The 17,023-nt window shown below is 38.3% G+C and overlaps 1 protein-coding gene across 1 annotated transcript in view; it reads right to left on the bottom strand.

Moving 5' to 3' along the window:
* GRM5 (glutamate receptor, metabotropic 5) overlaps positions 1-17,023 on the bottom strand; it is a gene marked incomplete at its 5' end in the record, with an annotated part of 42,174 nt that overhangs the window by 11,980 nt on the left and 13,171 nt on the right. The window contains one exon of the mRNA XM_010081183.1: positions 11,832-12,771. Within this exon, the coding sequence (XP_010079485.1) occupies positions 11,832-12,771 (940 nt within the window). The remainder of the gene's footprint in view (positions 1-11,831; positions 12,772-17,023) is intronic.

The following is a 17,023-nucleotide window of genomic DNA, read 5'->3' as shown; positions in this document are numbered from 1 at the left end:
CATCCTGAAGAACTTCTGGTTAGGATGCATGTCACCCAGATAAAGAAAATCCCAAAAGTCCCCATTCCCATCATTAGCATAAATTTCATTGCCCTGAAGGTCGGCAGAACAGATCTTGAAGAAACTGATATACATCTCTCAAGTTTTTCCATCCGCTCAAGAGCAAATTACAGCATCAGACGTAGTATGTGATCACAGAATACCTCAAAGCCTTGAACCATAATAACTCTTCTAGTGCCATTCACTCAGTGCTAAATATCCATGTAATTTTGAAAAGAGTGACCAAACTCTAATCAGCCCTCCTAGTGCGGAAAGTGCATCTAACCAGTGCATGGAAGCTGCGAAGTTCTTTGGGTGACCATTCAGGAAAGGGACATCAGAGCTTCCGCCTAAAAAAGGTTTTCAGCTTTCAGAGCAGATAAAGGATATGATTGTGCCTCAGAAAGTCTTGCATTAAAAAAATGTCCCTTTTCTGGCTGTTAAAGGATTGCTTTAAAAGATTAAATCTGAGGACATAAAAAGCCCTCAAACATTTCTTTGCAGTTGTCATAACAAATGCTAATGTGAAAATTAATTTGGTATTTCAGCTGATGTATGGAGGAGGCATAAAACACAACAGTGTGAGCAATATTTGCAAGAATAGATTTCTTTTCTCATGGTCAATTCCAGGACTATGTATTGGTTAGAAGAGAGAGAAGACATTGCTTCTGTGCAGAAATGCAGCTGCTGAATTCTGTTGAAGGATTCAAAAGATTTTGGTCATTTTTAGTGTTTCTTTGGGATTTTGGGTGTGGTATGGTGGGCTGTGTCTTTTTTTTGCACAGGGCTGAGTTGTCTTAAGAACAAATGCTTAATGATACATACTAATATGGTTTATAAATGTTGTTCAGTGACTGGAGATCTGAGAAATAATTCCCAGTCACTGCGGTGCACATCTATTTGACAAATATTTTGCCGCATTGTTTTTATCTTACACAGCAGCGCTCTGCACTCTCCAGAGGGGATCAGTAGAGAGAAAGAAACTTACTCTTGGGCTGAGAGAAACCATGTCTTTACTGCACTGGCTTTTACTGAACTCAGTGCACGTGTGACTGCTTGGGTTGAAGGACTGTTAGAACTTTTCCTAGCCTTCTTCACCTTCCAACAAAACTCCTCTTGTGAATGAAAATTAATGGGTGCTATGTGAAATATAGGGGGAATATGGGAATTGTCATCCTGAATGAGTCACCCGCTACAATGCTGTAGAAACCAGTTTTTGATCTTTTAATGTGTAGAACCCTAATTTTTGTTTTTTTCCACTGAAGGTGGGGGGCCCTGTACTGACAAGAGCTGATAGTCTTTAGATATGGACTTTGTTAGAGCATGTCTATGCTTTAGAACCAGGTGCTGGTATCCTGGTGGTCCTGAGTTCATGGTAGGGTGAGATCCAGGTGTGCTCATGGACCCTCCTGTCCCTGGTCTGTCCTGGTTTCTGTGCAGAGGGTCTTGGACAAGCAGTCCATTCCCTTTGGCAGTACATCCACTATATGGAGGATGTTGGCAGGCCAGACCTCGAAGGTGTGCCATAGGATTCAGAAAGTTTTACTTGTTAAATATTTTCTCATTGCTTTCCAGCACCTTTAGAAAGCTTTTTCAATGTGCCTATGCCTGGAACTTGAACAGGTTGCTGAATGTTACAATACCATCCACCTTTCCAGACCCAGTTGTAGATTTTAATTGTCAGATCTTACGTACAAGTAGTATTTTTCACCTGTAATATTACTTGGTCCTGATATTAAGAGATGATGAAGAACCTGAATTTCATAGCAACAGAGTTAGGGCTGACCTTTAGATTAGATAAGACAATATGCATATGAAGATTTCTGCATAAATGCTAAAGAATGAACTATGAAGAATAATTAATGTTGTTACTGAAGGGGCTGATTTGAGCTACTAACATATTGTGTTCTTTAAAATCAGTTCTGCAAGCTTCACATTGCACTGAATACTTTTAAAGGGGTCTAAGCTTATTTAGTGACAGTCTCCCATTTATATGATGGCTAAAATAAATTATATTATATACACGCACTTTTTGTTCCTTTTAAAAATAAAGCAGCATATAAACATTGTTTGCTTAATAGCACAATTTCAAGAAGCAAAATTACTTTAAAGCTGAACTCATAATTTATTTTTTTTTTCAAGTGCAGCATAAGCTTTTTTTTTTTTTTACAGCTTTTTCTAATTAAACAGTCATATGTAATTGCAGCTGGTGAATTAAAATTACACTTTTGATGGACTGATATGTGAAGCATTATACTGGCTCAAGGGAAGTTTAGACCAAAAGAAAAATGTTACCACTATGCTTATTTACTTTCTCCCAGAAAGGGTATATCTGAAATGTTGGACAAACCCATTGTACAGCATTTTTGTACAGTAGGGTCTTATTTACGCAAGACTTCTTGTTCTACCCATTCTATTCACTGTGCTGAATTTTTGTCCTCTCTTCTTCAGGTGTATATAACTACAGATGCCTTAGAAGGTTTCATTAATTTATTCATTGTTTCCTTCATTGTGTTGAAAAGGGAAGCTACCCCTCATTTGCTCTGAAGCATTTTAAATGTTAGAAACTTCTTTAGGTTTGTGGAATGTGTTGCTAGGGGCTTGCCAATGTCTTACCTTGGCTTTGAGTTAAACATGACATTTTTCAATTTTGATGACTTATAAGTGGTTTCTCTTTTCCAATTATTTTTATTAGTTGCATCTGTTATGCTATTCTATGCATTTAATATATTAACTCTATTTTTTTTCTAATGTTTTGCATCTGTAGTGTTTGTTTATTAGATTTTCAACCTTTCTTTTTCTGCCACCTTATTATTGGATAGTGGACTGTAAGATTACATTTTTTTTTTGGCAATGTGTAATTGTGTTATAAGTCGTCAGCTGGCAGCAGACCATATAATCATGGCAATGTAGAATGCTATAATCAAAACTACAGAAAATTAAGAGAGTGTTTTGTGTTTATATTTTTTTAATTGACACCTGGCTTGTATTTCAGTTAGAGGTATTAAAAAACATCTGTAACAAAATGAAGTTCTAAGTCAGCTGAAATTCCAGCTCTTCTACTAGTCCACACCAACATTCAGTATTCAAATGCAAATACCATTCCTTATAATTCATACAGGCATTTCCACAGTGGCAGACTTCCTCATGTCCTGTTTGCCCCTTGGAGGGAGGGTGGATGTCTTAGTCTTCTGTCTGTCAAATGAACTGCAATGCCAGTTTATATCAAAATTTGCTCTGGAAGGGACCAGAAGTTCGTCTAGGAGAAAAACCTGTGTTCAGGTCAGATGGTAGTCTGCAACAAGATCTACATCAAGCGTGCTCATGGACATGAGACCAGCTGCATGGCTCATCTGGGTGCTCTTCAGCATGGCTGATAAGGACAGTATTGATGCAGTATATAGTGACATTTATTTGTCACCAGAATTTTGCAAGGTGGGTTTGAAGATAAAAACCAGAAAACTCCTCCTCTGTTCTTTCTTCCTCTTAAAATAACATCAAACTTCTGGGTCCCATATTCACTGTATCTTAGTTTTCTTTTTTTGTAGTACACTAGCAAGACCGCATTTTGCAATCTAATCTAGAGCATATTTGTGTAAGAGGAGGCAGGGAACTGTTTACAATGTGATTTAATTTGTACAGTTCAGCTATGATATTTGGTTCATAATGATGGAGACACTGTCTTTATAATATAAATAATTCCAAAAATTAGGCTTGAATACATATAGTCAGTGAATGCAGCCAAGCAATTTATATCAATCGATCAGTATTTTGATTAAATTTAATTCATAACAACACTAGCACACTGCACACAAAAATCATTGTAATCAGGACATTCAAGAATAACAATTCATTATATAGATGGAAAGTTTTAGCAGCAATTTAGCAAAATCTTTCCAACCTAATACCTGCACTGAGTTTCATAAAATATTCTTCAGTCATTTGATAATATTTGAAGTTTAATTAATCACAGTATCAAGCTTGTCCAAAAAGACACTGGGACTAATTTATTTAGGGAAAAATGAAGGACTCAAACCATTCAGTAATTTTGCAATCTAAATTTTTATAGCATATTAGATTAAAATAACTCAGAACGATCCATTTGGGAACTGTTTCATTAATCAATGAAGACTAATCAGTCAAAAGGATGACTTCCTTTGAAGAGTCAAAATTTTTTTCCTGCATGCATCAAAATTATTTTCCAGCAAAGTTATGAAGCAATCTTGTTGTATCATTATTGATAGATTTTTTTTTTTAAATAAGAGCAATATCCTTTGAACCAAACCTTCACCTCATGTAAATTGTAACCTGCTCTAATGACACTGAGTCATGTAAAAAGCTTACCCTCACTTTTTTGCCATCATCTCATAGCACAAAGCCATCTAAGCACTTTCGTGCAATTTGTAGTCAATGGTCCCTGTAAAAACCATCTGTAGAAGTTAACTTTTTTTTTGGTACGTGATGATTTCTCAGTGACATCTTTTGCCTTACAGTAATCGCTGGTCCTGTTTTGTGCAGCACTTTCACTTTTCAGCTTCTACTGGGATTTCTTGCACTGAGATGAGGAATGGCTAAAATCTGGTCAGTGCTGCAGTTCAAGGATGGTGCCAGTCATTTCTATAATGTAACTTCTTAAGCTTTAGTTCTCCTTATTCACATTCTTAATAATCTCCTGGTTTGTTCTCCATACACGAGAGAGTTGATTTAAATAACTAGAAGTCAGCAATAAATTATTTGTCTATTCTGTAAAACTTCAAGATTTCAAATAATGTCCCCTTTTTTTTTTTTTTTTTTTTTTTTTGTAGCTAAATAAATCCAGACTTGTAAAGGTCTTTCAGTATAAATCTAATAATAAAAGCCTGGTGGATGAAGCACTTGTGGGGTACAAGAGACCCAGGCTGAAATCTCTCCTCTGCCACTTTCTGCCATTAAAAATCATTGTGCTTTTCACCAGGCTGGAAAATGACCCTCAGCCTTTTCCACTCAGTGTTTATTTTATACAAGACAAAATGGCTCCACCATGCTGGCATAACTGACAGGCTGCTGGTGTAACGCTGTGCAGGAGGTAAAATACTAGTCTTGAGCTAAATATTGTGAGCTCACAACCTCTTCTATATTAGGTTTCACGTTTCTATGAGTGAACCAGTGCAACTACCTGCAGAAACTGCAGAACCAACGATTTTTATGAAGTCTGTGACTGTTGTTTTATGGATTGGGAAAGCTGTGTTTTCCCTTGTTTTGCAAGGCGATGGACCTGTGTATCATATGGCCAACCAGATCAAGAGCATCTCAGCCTTTTGGCTGTGAAAATTGTGAGTATGAAAGTATAACCCATGCCCTGACAAAATCTAGTAAGTAAAAAGTTTTTGCAAATTAGTTTGGAAGAGAAGTGTAATGTTCTTTTATCATCATTCAAAATATGTCAAAGAAATTGCTCAAGCTGCATATAAATGAAGACAAAATTGGCACTTGTACTATAAGAAATGTGTCCCAATAGATTATGCTGTGGTAGAAACTCATGATCAGTATCTTTCTCAATGGGCGTACACGTGAGGAATGTGAACCAGCTTCAGCTTTCCACAAAACTCCCCCAGTTTTTCTGGTACTCTGTCTTCTTTACAGTACTGATAGCTCCATGGCAAATAACAGCCTTGTTTCATCTCTCAGGCAACTCATCTACCTGAGGCATAGGGAATTTGAATCTCTCACATTTACATCTGAAATCCTCATGCTGATAACACACACACATATTTTAAAAATATTTGATCACAGCTTGATGGCCATGGCTTCAAATACATCCACTTGTTCAATGATGTGACTTTCAACTTGTCAAAATTTGGTATCTGGGCAGTGGGAATTGCAGGGACTGCATCCTGGAGCCCCTTGGCATGGTGTGTGTAATAGTGGTAGAGTTTTATTCTGATGGGAATTCCTATTTGTCTGGAAACTCAGTGTCTTCCCAGGGCTTTCCAAATAACAGGAAACAGCAGTAGTCAGAACTTGACGTTGTTGCAACAGCAAAGAATGCTCAAGTTAGTCTAAGCCTGAAATTTTTGGTTCACTAGTTTTTTCAGTGCTTTAAATGTATTTCAGACAGATTCATAATTAGAAGGAAAGTTTGAAAAATTTCCTGAAAAAAGGGTGGGTTTTTTGTGAAATTTCAATTCAGGCTTCTGAAAAAATCTCATCTCAAGATTTTGATGCTGAGATATGACATACTGATGTATGATATAATATTTAGACTGCAACTTTTTAAAGCAATGAATGGCAGCTTCTAGGCGGATCCAAGCATATTTTTCTTATTTTGTGGATTAAAATAGCTCCTATTTGAACTGTAGCAAGACACATATAGCCAGTCATAAGAGGGAAGAAGAGAGAGAAGACATAAGGGGGAAAACCAGCTGTTCCTTACAGAAACAAGTGTGATGGTAGACACCTGTTTCAAAAATATTTAATTATGGTGCAGTTTGGAACTCTCTAATGTAAACACTAATTACTGTCACTGGTGGTCCAGGGCTGAATCCAGCCCAGTGGAAAAATCTGTGTTGCTTATCATTCTCATAGAAGACGGGGAATGGAGTTTAATACCGTGGGAGCCCGGACACCTGAATGCTTTCTCTGATGCCTGTGCAAGGCAGGCACTTGGTCCCTCAAGCTGCTGTAACTGTACCAGTGCAGTGCCTGAGAGGGAGAAGAAATGCTCCCAAATGGCACCTGGTTCTTAGGTGGATGTGTGAGCATCTTTGTCTGAGTAAGGAAAAAAAAAAATTAATAGTGATGTATACAGTAAAAATTCCGTGGTTCACCTGGGAGTAAGTGTTGGCTCACTAGAGCAAGAGATCCCTGCTCCTGAATGAAAGCTGTCAGTCCTGTCACTTCTGCAGATGTGTACAGAGCAATGCCCAATTCTGAAACCACACAGTGGTTTTTGACCACTTCACTTTTTAAGAGGACAAGATAATACATTAAAAAACAACTTAGTAGTTCATTTGCTTTGACAGACACCATTTATGTTTAATTTTGTAGGAAATACTGCCTGGTGTAGTAAATCCAAGTGAAATAAAAGCGTCACTGCCACACAGGGCGATTAAGCTTTAATCTCAAGGAGATTTGTTAGCTGCTGTGGATAAGTGTCTATGATAAGGTGCAGAAATCAGTGTGCATCGCTTCTGTTGTCTGGTGTTGTGCTGTTCACATGTGTATGGAGGAATTATTCACAGTACTACAAACATCCAATATATCTTGAATATGGCTAAACTTATCTGACTTTGCTGGTGATGATTTTTTCCTATTGAGAGATTATATCTATCTGCCTGGGTAACAGATTGAAAGCACTGCTCAGTCCTTCTGCTTAAATGAATAATTACTTTCAGCCATCCTAATTCATTTAGGAGGTGGTAATCTGTCTTGTATTGTTTCAGAAGTGTACTGCCAGCTTCTGTTTTTTGAGAATGTCATAGAAGAAACCTGCATGTCTCCTCCATCATCACAGGGAGAATGGATGACTGGCAAGTAACAAGAGCTGCAACTGCCTAATTCCTTTCTTCTGCCTCTCGTTGTCACTGCAAATATAAATGAATGGGGTAGCATATGAATTACATCTCTAATCTCCAGAGAGCCTGACCTGGGGATGGCAATAGTGTTTTCTGTCCCCACACTTCTTTCAGAGGTTCCCACTTCACTACCTGACCAGCTCTGCTGTTTGTGTCCAGGTCACAGCTTGACCTGTAGAAGGATGCCAGGTTCCTTTTGGTTTCCCCATACCATGTTCCAGGCTGAAATGGTGCAGAATTTGCTGCTGAAGCACCTGAGCAGCCCTGAAGTTGGGCTGGGGACCTCCAAAAGAAGCAGCTAAGGCAGAAAACATTGTGACATCCACAACCAACAGTGGGAGGATGGGGGAGGAGGAGCACTGGCTGCACTGGGAAGAGTTGGCAGCAATTTAAAGGGCAGAGAGAAAAATATTAGTATGATTTTTAAGACTGCTTAGTACATATGTGTGGGAGAGACAGAATGTTTAGAGGTGTTTTCAACAATTTGCTGATTGCTCAGAGCAGTTATTTACCTACCTTAAAGGAAAGCTAACTTACTTTTTTACGGGTAGGTGGAGGGAGATGCATGTGCTTAAAGGGTCAGTATATGTAAGCTTGGAAAACAGAGTATGTGTGGTTCGGGCCATTTAAATACATGTTCCAGAAGAGATAAACACCTGCAGTGTTTAAATTACAGTGTGAAATACAAGGCTAAGAGATCAGAAATGTAAAAAAAAAAAACAAACAAACACAATTGGAACATCTGCTCTATCACCCAGGCCAAGATAGCATGATGGAGACCTTTTGGTGTGCATTCCTGGCTAGAAATATCATAGTAGCAGCTCTTGTAGCAGAAATAAACAGTCTTTATCTTACCTGGGATGTATAGTTATTTGAGAATGAGAAGATAGATAGCCCTGTATTTTGTTCTCTTGCAAAAGGTCTGTGTAGCATGTGTGATAATGGTTCCTGGGATGTCAAGGTAAGATTTGCTCAATTTGTTTATGGCCTTCCTAGTCTCTGTGAAATTGCCTGGCAAGATAACTGGAAGCAGAAGGTCAAGAAGCCTCTTTATACAGGTTGTGTGGCTTTGACTCCAACTGTGTATCTTCTTTGTGGAGTTGCTTCTGATAATGTCTGGTTTGGTAGCCTTACTTTTAAATGAAGGTAGAATATATTTTGGTGAGTGCTGCTGAATCACAATAGGCTACATGAAATAGTTTCCATTTCACTAGGTAGTGAATAGTTTTATTCTCTCCCTCTACATATTTCAGTACATGAAGATTCATTCCAACACATCCACAGCTTGCCTGAGTTTTCTTAATTGAAGAACACCCCATACAAAAAAGTCATTTACGACTCTACCAGATGCTTTGCTTTATTTAGGCAAAAGCAGTCTTGTTATCTGTCATTTTGCAGCTGATGTGAAAGCTCTGAATGGAGCATTGGCATTATCTCTTTGACAATGATTTGATGCAATACTACACTGTGCTATAAATTAGTGTCAGGAAGCAAAATGCTAATGATAGGGGCCCCTGTATGCACTGGTGACTTAAATAGCATGTTTCTTTAAAATTCAACAGTGACTCACTCTCTTTTAAATAAAACCCCTTTGAGCTATTTAGATAATACCATGTAGCTCCAGTGCATATTTCCTTCAATTCTGAGTACTTCAGTGTTTACTTGAATAACTATCCATACAAGCTTCTGAGCATTGCACTGAATAATACCTTGAAACATATTACTTTTTGCAACAAGATTTTTTCAAATAAATGTTTGGATATTAAGTGAAATGGTTGGACTCCGTTTGCTGATGCACTACAGTGAGCAAAATTGAAGATGACAGTGGTTTTGTTTCCTCCTTGGAGATGATATCAGGCATAGGTGAAGTCCTGAGCAGCATTTTAAATGTACTCAACAAGTTTCAGGACTCTGTTTTGTTTTCCTTCATGCAAGCAAATAGGCATTGATTAGAGAGAATTTCCCATTTTCAATGAAGTCAATTTGCTTTTGGGTTCCCAGCTCCTTCAGGCACGTGCTGACTGAGCACTGCTGAATTTTTTGGCACCATTACAGTTTAACCAGCTGAGGATTCAGACACGTGCATTTAGAAGTGCCTTCTTTCTTGTAGTTTTAAGTGTCGATGAACACTGCTGATGTCATAAAAGTTTCTGCAGGTTTCCAATTAAATTGTCTATTTCTTTATATGTAGGCAAATATGTCAATACTTCAGCTTTGTGCTGCCTTTTTCATTCCTACACACACACACTGGGCATTCTCAGTGCTCTTCAGGACTGAAGACACTTCCAAGACAGTGCCATTGAAAAAATAAGTCACTGATGATTATGATCTATTATGTTCTGCTAATAACTTTCTATGGCAGTTGTTATCTACACATTGAGGGATTTAAAGAAATGGAAACAGAGGCCTCAAAAAGGAGAAAATACACCTTGTCTTTTAGGATATTTAATTGCAGGGTACAGTCCTTACTTTTCGGAACAAAACAAAGATTTTAGAGCAGTGTCTTTCATAACTGGGCCTTAACAAATGACTAACAAATCCTTCTCAAGCCCAAGATCTTCCTAGCATCTATAACTTCATCTTATTCTGTAAAAAAAAAAACAAAAAACAGTGAGATGGAAAATGAGATCTGCAGCAAAAGTGAGGGAAAATAATAATAATCTCAGAGAGGAAGAATACTCTGCTACTGAGAATATTTTATATGGAATGCCTCTTTTAGCTTTGCCCAGAAGTTGTTATAGGGCTTCTAACCTGAACACCTCGGGTCATTCAGGCATACAGACAGAGGTTGTAGAAAAAGATATTTAAGGTAGCCATGATTTAATTTGATAAAGTATTTGTCATTTTAGAATAGCATCCTACCCTGTACCTGGAAATGAATTCAAAGATGCTGTTATTAACAGATCATAGGCATAAAATATTTTGTAATAGACTGGCCTTTTCTGTACCAGTTCAAATTCACTGAAAGAGAAGCATTAGTAATAATCTGACAAAGAAAAAATCATCCCTTTGGCATAATCTGTCCTGTAGGTATTAATAATAAAATAATTCGTTGAGTTTAAATTGTGGTTCGTGCAAAAATGAAAGTACAAATTGCCCTCATTCCATGCCAACTCCAGTTGTGAACAATGGCAAGTCTGGAAGTGTTCATATTATCAGTCCTAAAATCCATGTGTGTTTCAGTGAAGAGCAAAATCCAGCTATTCATCACTTACAAGCTAGACATATATAGCTGAGAAATGACAAAACTGTTTACTTTCGTATAGGCAGAATTTTTTGTTTGCACCAGCAATTAGATAAGGCAAATCGTCCCCATAGCACCCATATCAAAAGCGAAAGGGATCAAAAGATGAAAATGAACCACTGGACTGGGTGCATTTCTACACACTCTGTCTATGAAGCAAGACAGTATTTCCACTCCAGAGCTCTCTTTTCTCTTCATTGTTCACTTTTGGTAATTTTTATACACTGAACATACAAGTTGTCTTCATAATCACTGAATTCAAATAATTCCTAGGGAACAAACAAAGAAATATGTCGCAAGGGAGTGTCTGTTCAATGGCAGGAAGAGCTGCAAGAGCGGGGCCTGTGAGCACCTGTGTTTGATGGAGACAGGAGGATGAATATAGAAAAGGTTTCAAGAAAGGTAAAGAAGAGAAGATAGGGGAGGACAAAACGAAAGAAAGCAGGAAGAGATAATACAAGAAAGGAAAATCAAGGGAATAGGAGAGAAAAGTGTCACAGAAGAGTCATATGAAACAAGTCCTCAGATGCCTGAAAGTGGCTGCTCATGATGCCACTTAACTCCGTGTTGATTATGTAGCACTAAAAGCAACCCTGTTGTCTTACCGCTGTGACTAAAGGCAAAAAACAGACACTACACAATTCATTCAGGGGAAAGAGACTGTAAATGGGTGCATTCAGGGCAAGACAATGAGTTATATTTCTTGTTCTGTTGTCTTTTTCTCCTAAGATCTTGTTTCCCTCCCCACATTCAGTGTACAGGTGACACAGCCAGTACTTCCAGCCTTGTAATTGTTTGCCCATTGCTCTGTCCTCTGTTTTTGCACATTTTGACCAAATCAAACCCAAAAATGTTACAGATGTGAGAGAGAGGACTCACTCCTCTCGCAGGGCAAAGGCAAAGGGAATTAATATATTTCACTTCATCCTTCCACTATTAGTAACTCTCAGAAGATCATAATTGCTTCCCCACACTTCTACATTAGCAAGCTTTACCTAAGGGTTTCACCAGATGATCCCCTTCTTTTCCACAGGTTCACTAGGCTGCTCGAGCGGCTTGCAGCTGAAGATGACTTTCCGTCCCCTACATGCATGCGGACCACAGTCGATGTGGTGAATGCGCTGCGTACGTTCCTTTCAGGCTTAGCGAGGATGATATAGACCTTGGGCACAAACATACACCCAAGGGCCACTGTGGCACTCAGACTCACTGAGAAACACATGGTGATTATCTTGTAGTTGCTTCCAAAATATATTGGCACAAAAGCCAGCCAAATGATGCAGGTGGTATACATTGTAAAGGCGATGTACTTTGCTTCATTGAAATTAGCTGGGACATTTCTTGTCTTAAATGCATAAAACGTGCAACTCAAAATTAATAATCCATTATATCCAAGGGGAGTTACAACACCCAAGTTGGTGGTGTTACAAATCAGGTAGACCTCTCGGATGCTTGGGTAATCATGCATTATATCTGGTGGCTCCATTATAAAGAGGGCAACAATTATGCCTAATTGTATACATATCAAGATAAACGCAATAACCAGTTGGGCGCAGGCACTCATGAACCTAGGTTTCTTTGTACAAATTTTCTTCTTGCTTCCAGCCAGGATTCTTGCAATGCGGTTGGTTTTAGTTACTAGAGCAGAATAACTCATAGCTGGGGAGAGGCCGATACCAATTCGTTGAAGATAACAGTAAATCTGTTGAGGTTTTGCGATGAGGCAGAAAGTGCATAAGTAACCCAAGCAGATGCCAGCTAGAATGATGTAGCAAAGTTCTCGGCTGGATGATTTGACCACTGGAGTATCACGGTACATGATGAATATAGCTGTAACAAACAAGGTGGCCAGCAGACCCAGACATGCAAAAACAACTGCTGCAATCGGTTCAGGATCACCCCATCTGAGATACTGGACTGGGATGAGGTCACAACCTACAGAAAGAGAAAAAAAGAAGGTAAACTGAAGTATGTAGGAATGAGATTCATTAATGATATAGTTAGAGGTTTTCCTGATACTTCTACTCGTTTTGTCTTTCAGGAAGATGCCATTATAATGAGTGTAGGCTAAAATTATGTAAATATAATGGCACAATAAATACTTTTCAGTGACAGCTTATTTCAGTAATGATCCAGTTACATGAGTATAACATGATGACTGAAAATGTGGCCAAGCTGATTAAGATCAGTCACCTTCCTTCAGAGTGGAATTTTCCTTTTAAATTTATGAACAAATTTCAGAATCAAGTTGCATAACCTCAGTGAGAAATTCTTCAGAGTTGTCTGCATACTATATGCTCTTACAGGACTGGATGTCAGTGCTACTAATTATGTTGTACGCTATGAAGGATATTGGTACTAGTTTAATAATTATGGAGAGGAATCTTACAGATTCCAGCTGTCAAGAAAAAGACAGTGTTTCTTTAACAGATATGCTATCTTTTTTCCTAACAAAAATTTTCTGATATCAGAATTGTGATGATATGTAATTTGGGATGGCACACCCTTTTCCCCTTTCTTTATCTGTCCTTCATCCTTTTGAGACTTCTGAGGAATTAAAGCCTCATCTAACTCATTAAATCAAACGGAAGTCAAATTAGTGTCACAGCTGAACTGAAACAGTGCAACCCCACCTGAGGATACTTGTTTTTCAGTTTCTCTATAGATTTTAACGAGTCATTCTATGTACACATCACAGAAAGGCAAAAAAGCTTCTCATTCCACCGTGTGAAGATCAATGGACAGGAGTAAAAGCTGGCAGAAAACTTGTTGCTGGCATCCCTCCTCCATCCCTCCTTTCCTTTTGCACTGCAAAGCCGGGATAGCTCTGGAAGCCACAAGGAATACAGGGGGAGGACCTTGATGCTCTGGAGCACAACTTCCTGACAATAGTAGACAAGTTGGCACTGCCAGCCAGGGCAGGACTGCTGGTGGGAGATAACAGAGATGAGGAAATGCAACTCTACTTGGATTAAGCTTGACTAACCTTGAATGCAAAATCTAAATGACCTCAAATTTAGGACTGTTGTAATCAGTTTGCCATCTTCTGGCTAGGTCAGACAGAAGTGTGTCAGCCTGACTTAGGATGAGTGGCAGTAAGACACTTCACCCCGGGAGGATGGACATGGGAGGAGTGCTCACATCTGTATTTTCAGCAGTGAGGGTAATCTGATGGACATCTGAATGCCAAGCAATCCCAATTAATTAGGGAACCTGGGACCTCAATGGCTTGATGAATGGGAGTGAATGTAGATATCAGGACTATAATTTGAGAATTTCTACATGCAAGCTCTACTCTTCGCCTTTTCCTTTATTTTAAGTAGAGTTAAAAGTTTTTTCAAAGCTGCCACTGATATTCTTATTAGTAAAAATCATTTGATGAAATGGTATGGGTAGATATTAGGCTTAGCTCCTCTCTTATCCCAGTATTTCTGAATTCTATATCTCTACAAAATAAATCTTGTCAAAAATATAATACCTACAATAAGGTGGTATACTCAACAGATTGTGTAGCAAAAGTATGAGGTAGATCTGTATTCTTGGAGAAAAATCAGAAGGATTAGGGTCAACAAATCCTTGACATTAGTACAGTTAAAGGATACAAATTTGCAGTCATTCTAGTGTAATGGGATGCAGATTAATTTGCTGTGGTTTGCAAAGCTTTCTGTTACAATAATACAGTTATTGTCATGCCTTTATGTAACAAAAAATATTTAGATTTTTACAAAGCACTCTCATTAGCATTGGTTGATGATACCTATTTAACTGCTGTTGGTTTTAAATGGTTTACTTATTCAGTGTAAGAGACACATGATATTTTGTTCTGTTTTTATCAAAATTAATGTAGCACAGGAATCACGTAATTAAACACTTTATACCAGTGAGACTGGTAGAAGAAGGGTGAAAACCAGAAAGCATGCTCTGGTGTGTACAGATATCCCCATGTGGGTTCTTCCCCAATAAGTTTTATGATCTATAACCTATTTCTGATTTTACAAAGATGTAGTTAATATTTTTGGGAAAAAAAATGTTACCAGTGTCTAATACTACTATAGATGCTTGGACAGGAAGTTTGAAGAGAAAAGATCTTTGTCTGACAGCTGGCCTTTACATGCAGACAATGATATAGGGGCTGAATTTTTCTCATTTTATAGTGTTGCAGCAGAGGTGAATCATAACCAAGCATTTCTCATTAGTTTCAAACTATTTCATGCCTTCCTTGTTTTATTACTCTTTTTACATTCTCTTAACAAAATACCTGAGAAAGCATTTGAAAACTTGTCCCATTTTCCCCCTGTCATTGGGAATACTTTACAAGGAGAATGCTAAACTGTGCAATGATTTATTCCTCAATTAAGATTTAAGGACTAGATATTATTCATAAAGTAATGATTGGTGAGGTTTTCATATAACAGCTTTGCAGCTAATGGCTTCTGATGACACTTTGCAGAAAGGGATAACTAGATCAAGTAAAAGAAATATGGGAAAACTGCACTGTGAGTGTTCAGGTTAGGTTGATGGCCAGTATTATACCAAGGCAAAAGCTGAAAAATGGTAACGCAGGAAGAGCTCATTCCTATCCCCTAAATCTGCGTATGCTCAATGGTTGTTTGGACACAATCCTGCCCCACAGTCCACCTCTTATATTTCATTAACATCTCCAAGTACCCGGAAAGTCTTCTTTCCTAGCTGGCTCAGGAACTACAGGTGAAACAGAGCCAGCAGCCTTGTCTTGTGGTCCCTGCAGTGTGCTGAAACAATCTTTGGCTTGTGGAAAGGCTATTAAGAACGGGTCCAATTTGGAGTAAGTATGGAGCTGTTCTACTCTATACTCAAGTGTACACCACTTCCAGGACCGGAGCTCCAGTAAAATGGATGTAAAACTGCCTCTCTGTTCTTCTGGCCAGAAACATAGCCAGTGGGAGCAAGGTACTCGATACGCATGTGATTAGCAAGACAATCCGACATGAAAAATCAGAACCCCATTTATTTTACTTTCTGGGGAAAGGATTTCCAAAAGGGCCATGAAAAATCACTGACAAATTACAGAAAAGGTTCAGATATTTTGGAAAAACATCTGTCTGCTTCAGGGGTGGGCTAAATTGTACCATAAAAGAAGAGAGCTCTTGAAGGCTTGACCACTGCCATAGGTCTATTAGTACCCTGTACTCTCTTTGTTGAGCTAAACTTGTCACTTGTTTCTGATCTTTCATATTGCTTTAAAATTAGTGCATCTGGGAAAAGAGTTCACAATTATGAAGCACTCTATTATAGTCCACATTTTCTGGGGATTTGATCATGACATTGTTTTAATTTGTTATGATAGCCTTGATGCCTAAGAGACCTTCCCATGCCTGCAGCATCCATAAAACTGTATCAGCTTAGCAGTGAAAATCCCTTTCATGGTAGGCAATAAAAATATATATAATTAAACTAGTTCCAAAGGTAAACATGACAGACTTAGAATAGGATGCACTGTGGAAAGGGAAGGGAATTCTGTGAAATCTCTTCAGTCAACATCATGAACTAAAGCTCACTGAATCTGCACGTGGAGACTAAAACTGGTAGAAAATTACTGTTAACTTATAAGTCCTAAATATTTTCCAGTGGGGTGTGGCATCCTGGGCAATGAGCTAAATCCCTTGACAAAAGACTTGGTTTTCTTGGTAATTTTTCACAGACCCTTCAAAGTATAGCAGGAGTCTAAAGACCAAGAATGAAACCTAATCAACAACCTAGCCACAGCTTAGTTGTGAAGGAGGGTCTCCACATAGGATTTAGCACACATTATTCAACGTGTATTGATGTCATGCTGTTAGGTATTTTATATTAATGCTCTGAATATGTCCCTATTTATAATCCCAAAAATGGGAGAAAGGATATCTTGACTAGTTATTTGGGTTTTCACATATGGAGAGCTGAGATGCAAAAATGTAGAAGTCAGAATAAAAATCTACATGAAGCTGTTGGAGTAGCTTTTACAATAGCAATTTTGTTTGTTTGTTTTAAAAACCTCCAAATTGTTACCTAAACTAGGCAAAAGTGAGGATTACACTCTTCAAAACCGTGTGTGAGAAAGCAGCCCTGTGACTTCCACATGGAATATAGACCAACTGAAGTGAAAGAGGACATCTTTAACATTTTGATACAAAGTTCTGGTGCTCTGATAAAGCATTATGGTCACCAG

Source organism: Pterocles gutturalis, unplaced genomic scaffold, assembly GCF_000699245.1.
Source record: "Pterocles gutturalis isolate BGI_N339 unplaced genomic scaffold, ASM69924v1 scaffold11699, whole genome shotgun sequence".
Lineage (NCBI taxonomy): Eukaryota > Metazoa > Chordata > Aves > Pterocliformes > Pteroclidae > Pterocles > Pterocles gutturalis.
Note: the sequence above shows the minus strand (reverse complement) of the source record. Positions and strands in the feature narration are given on the sequence as shown.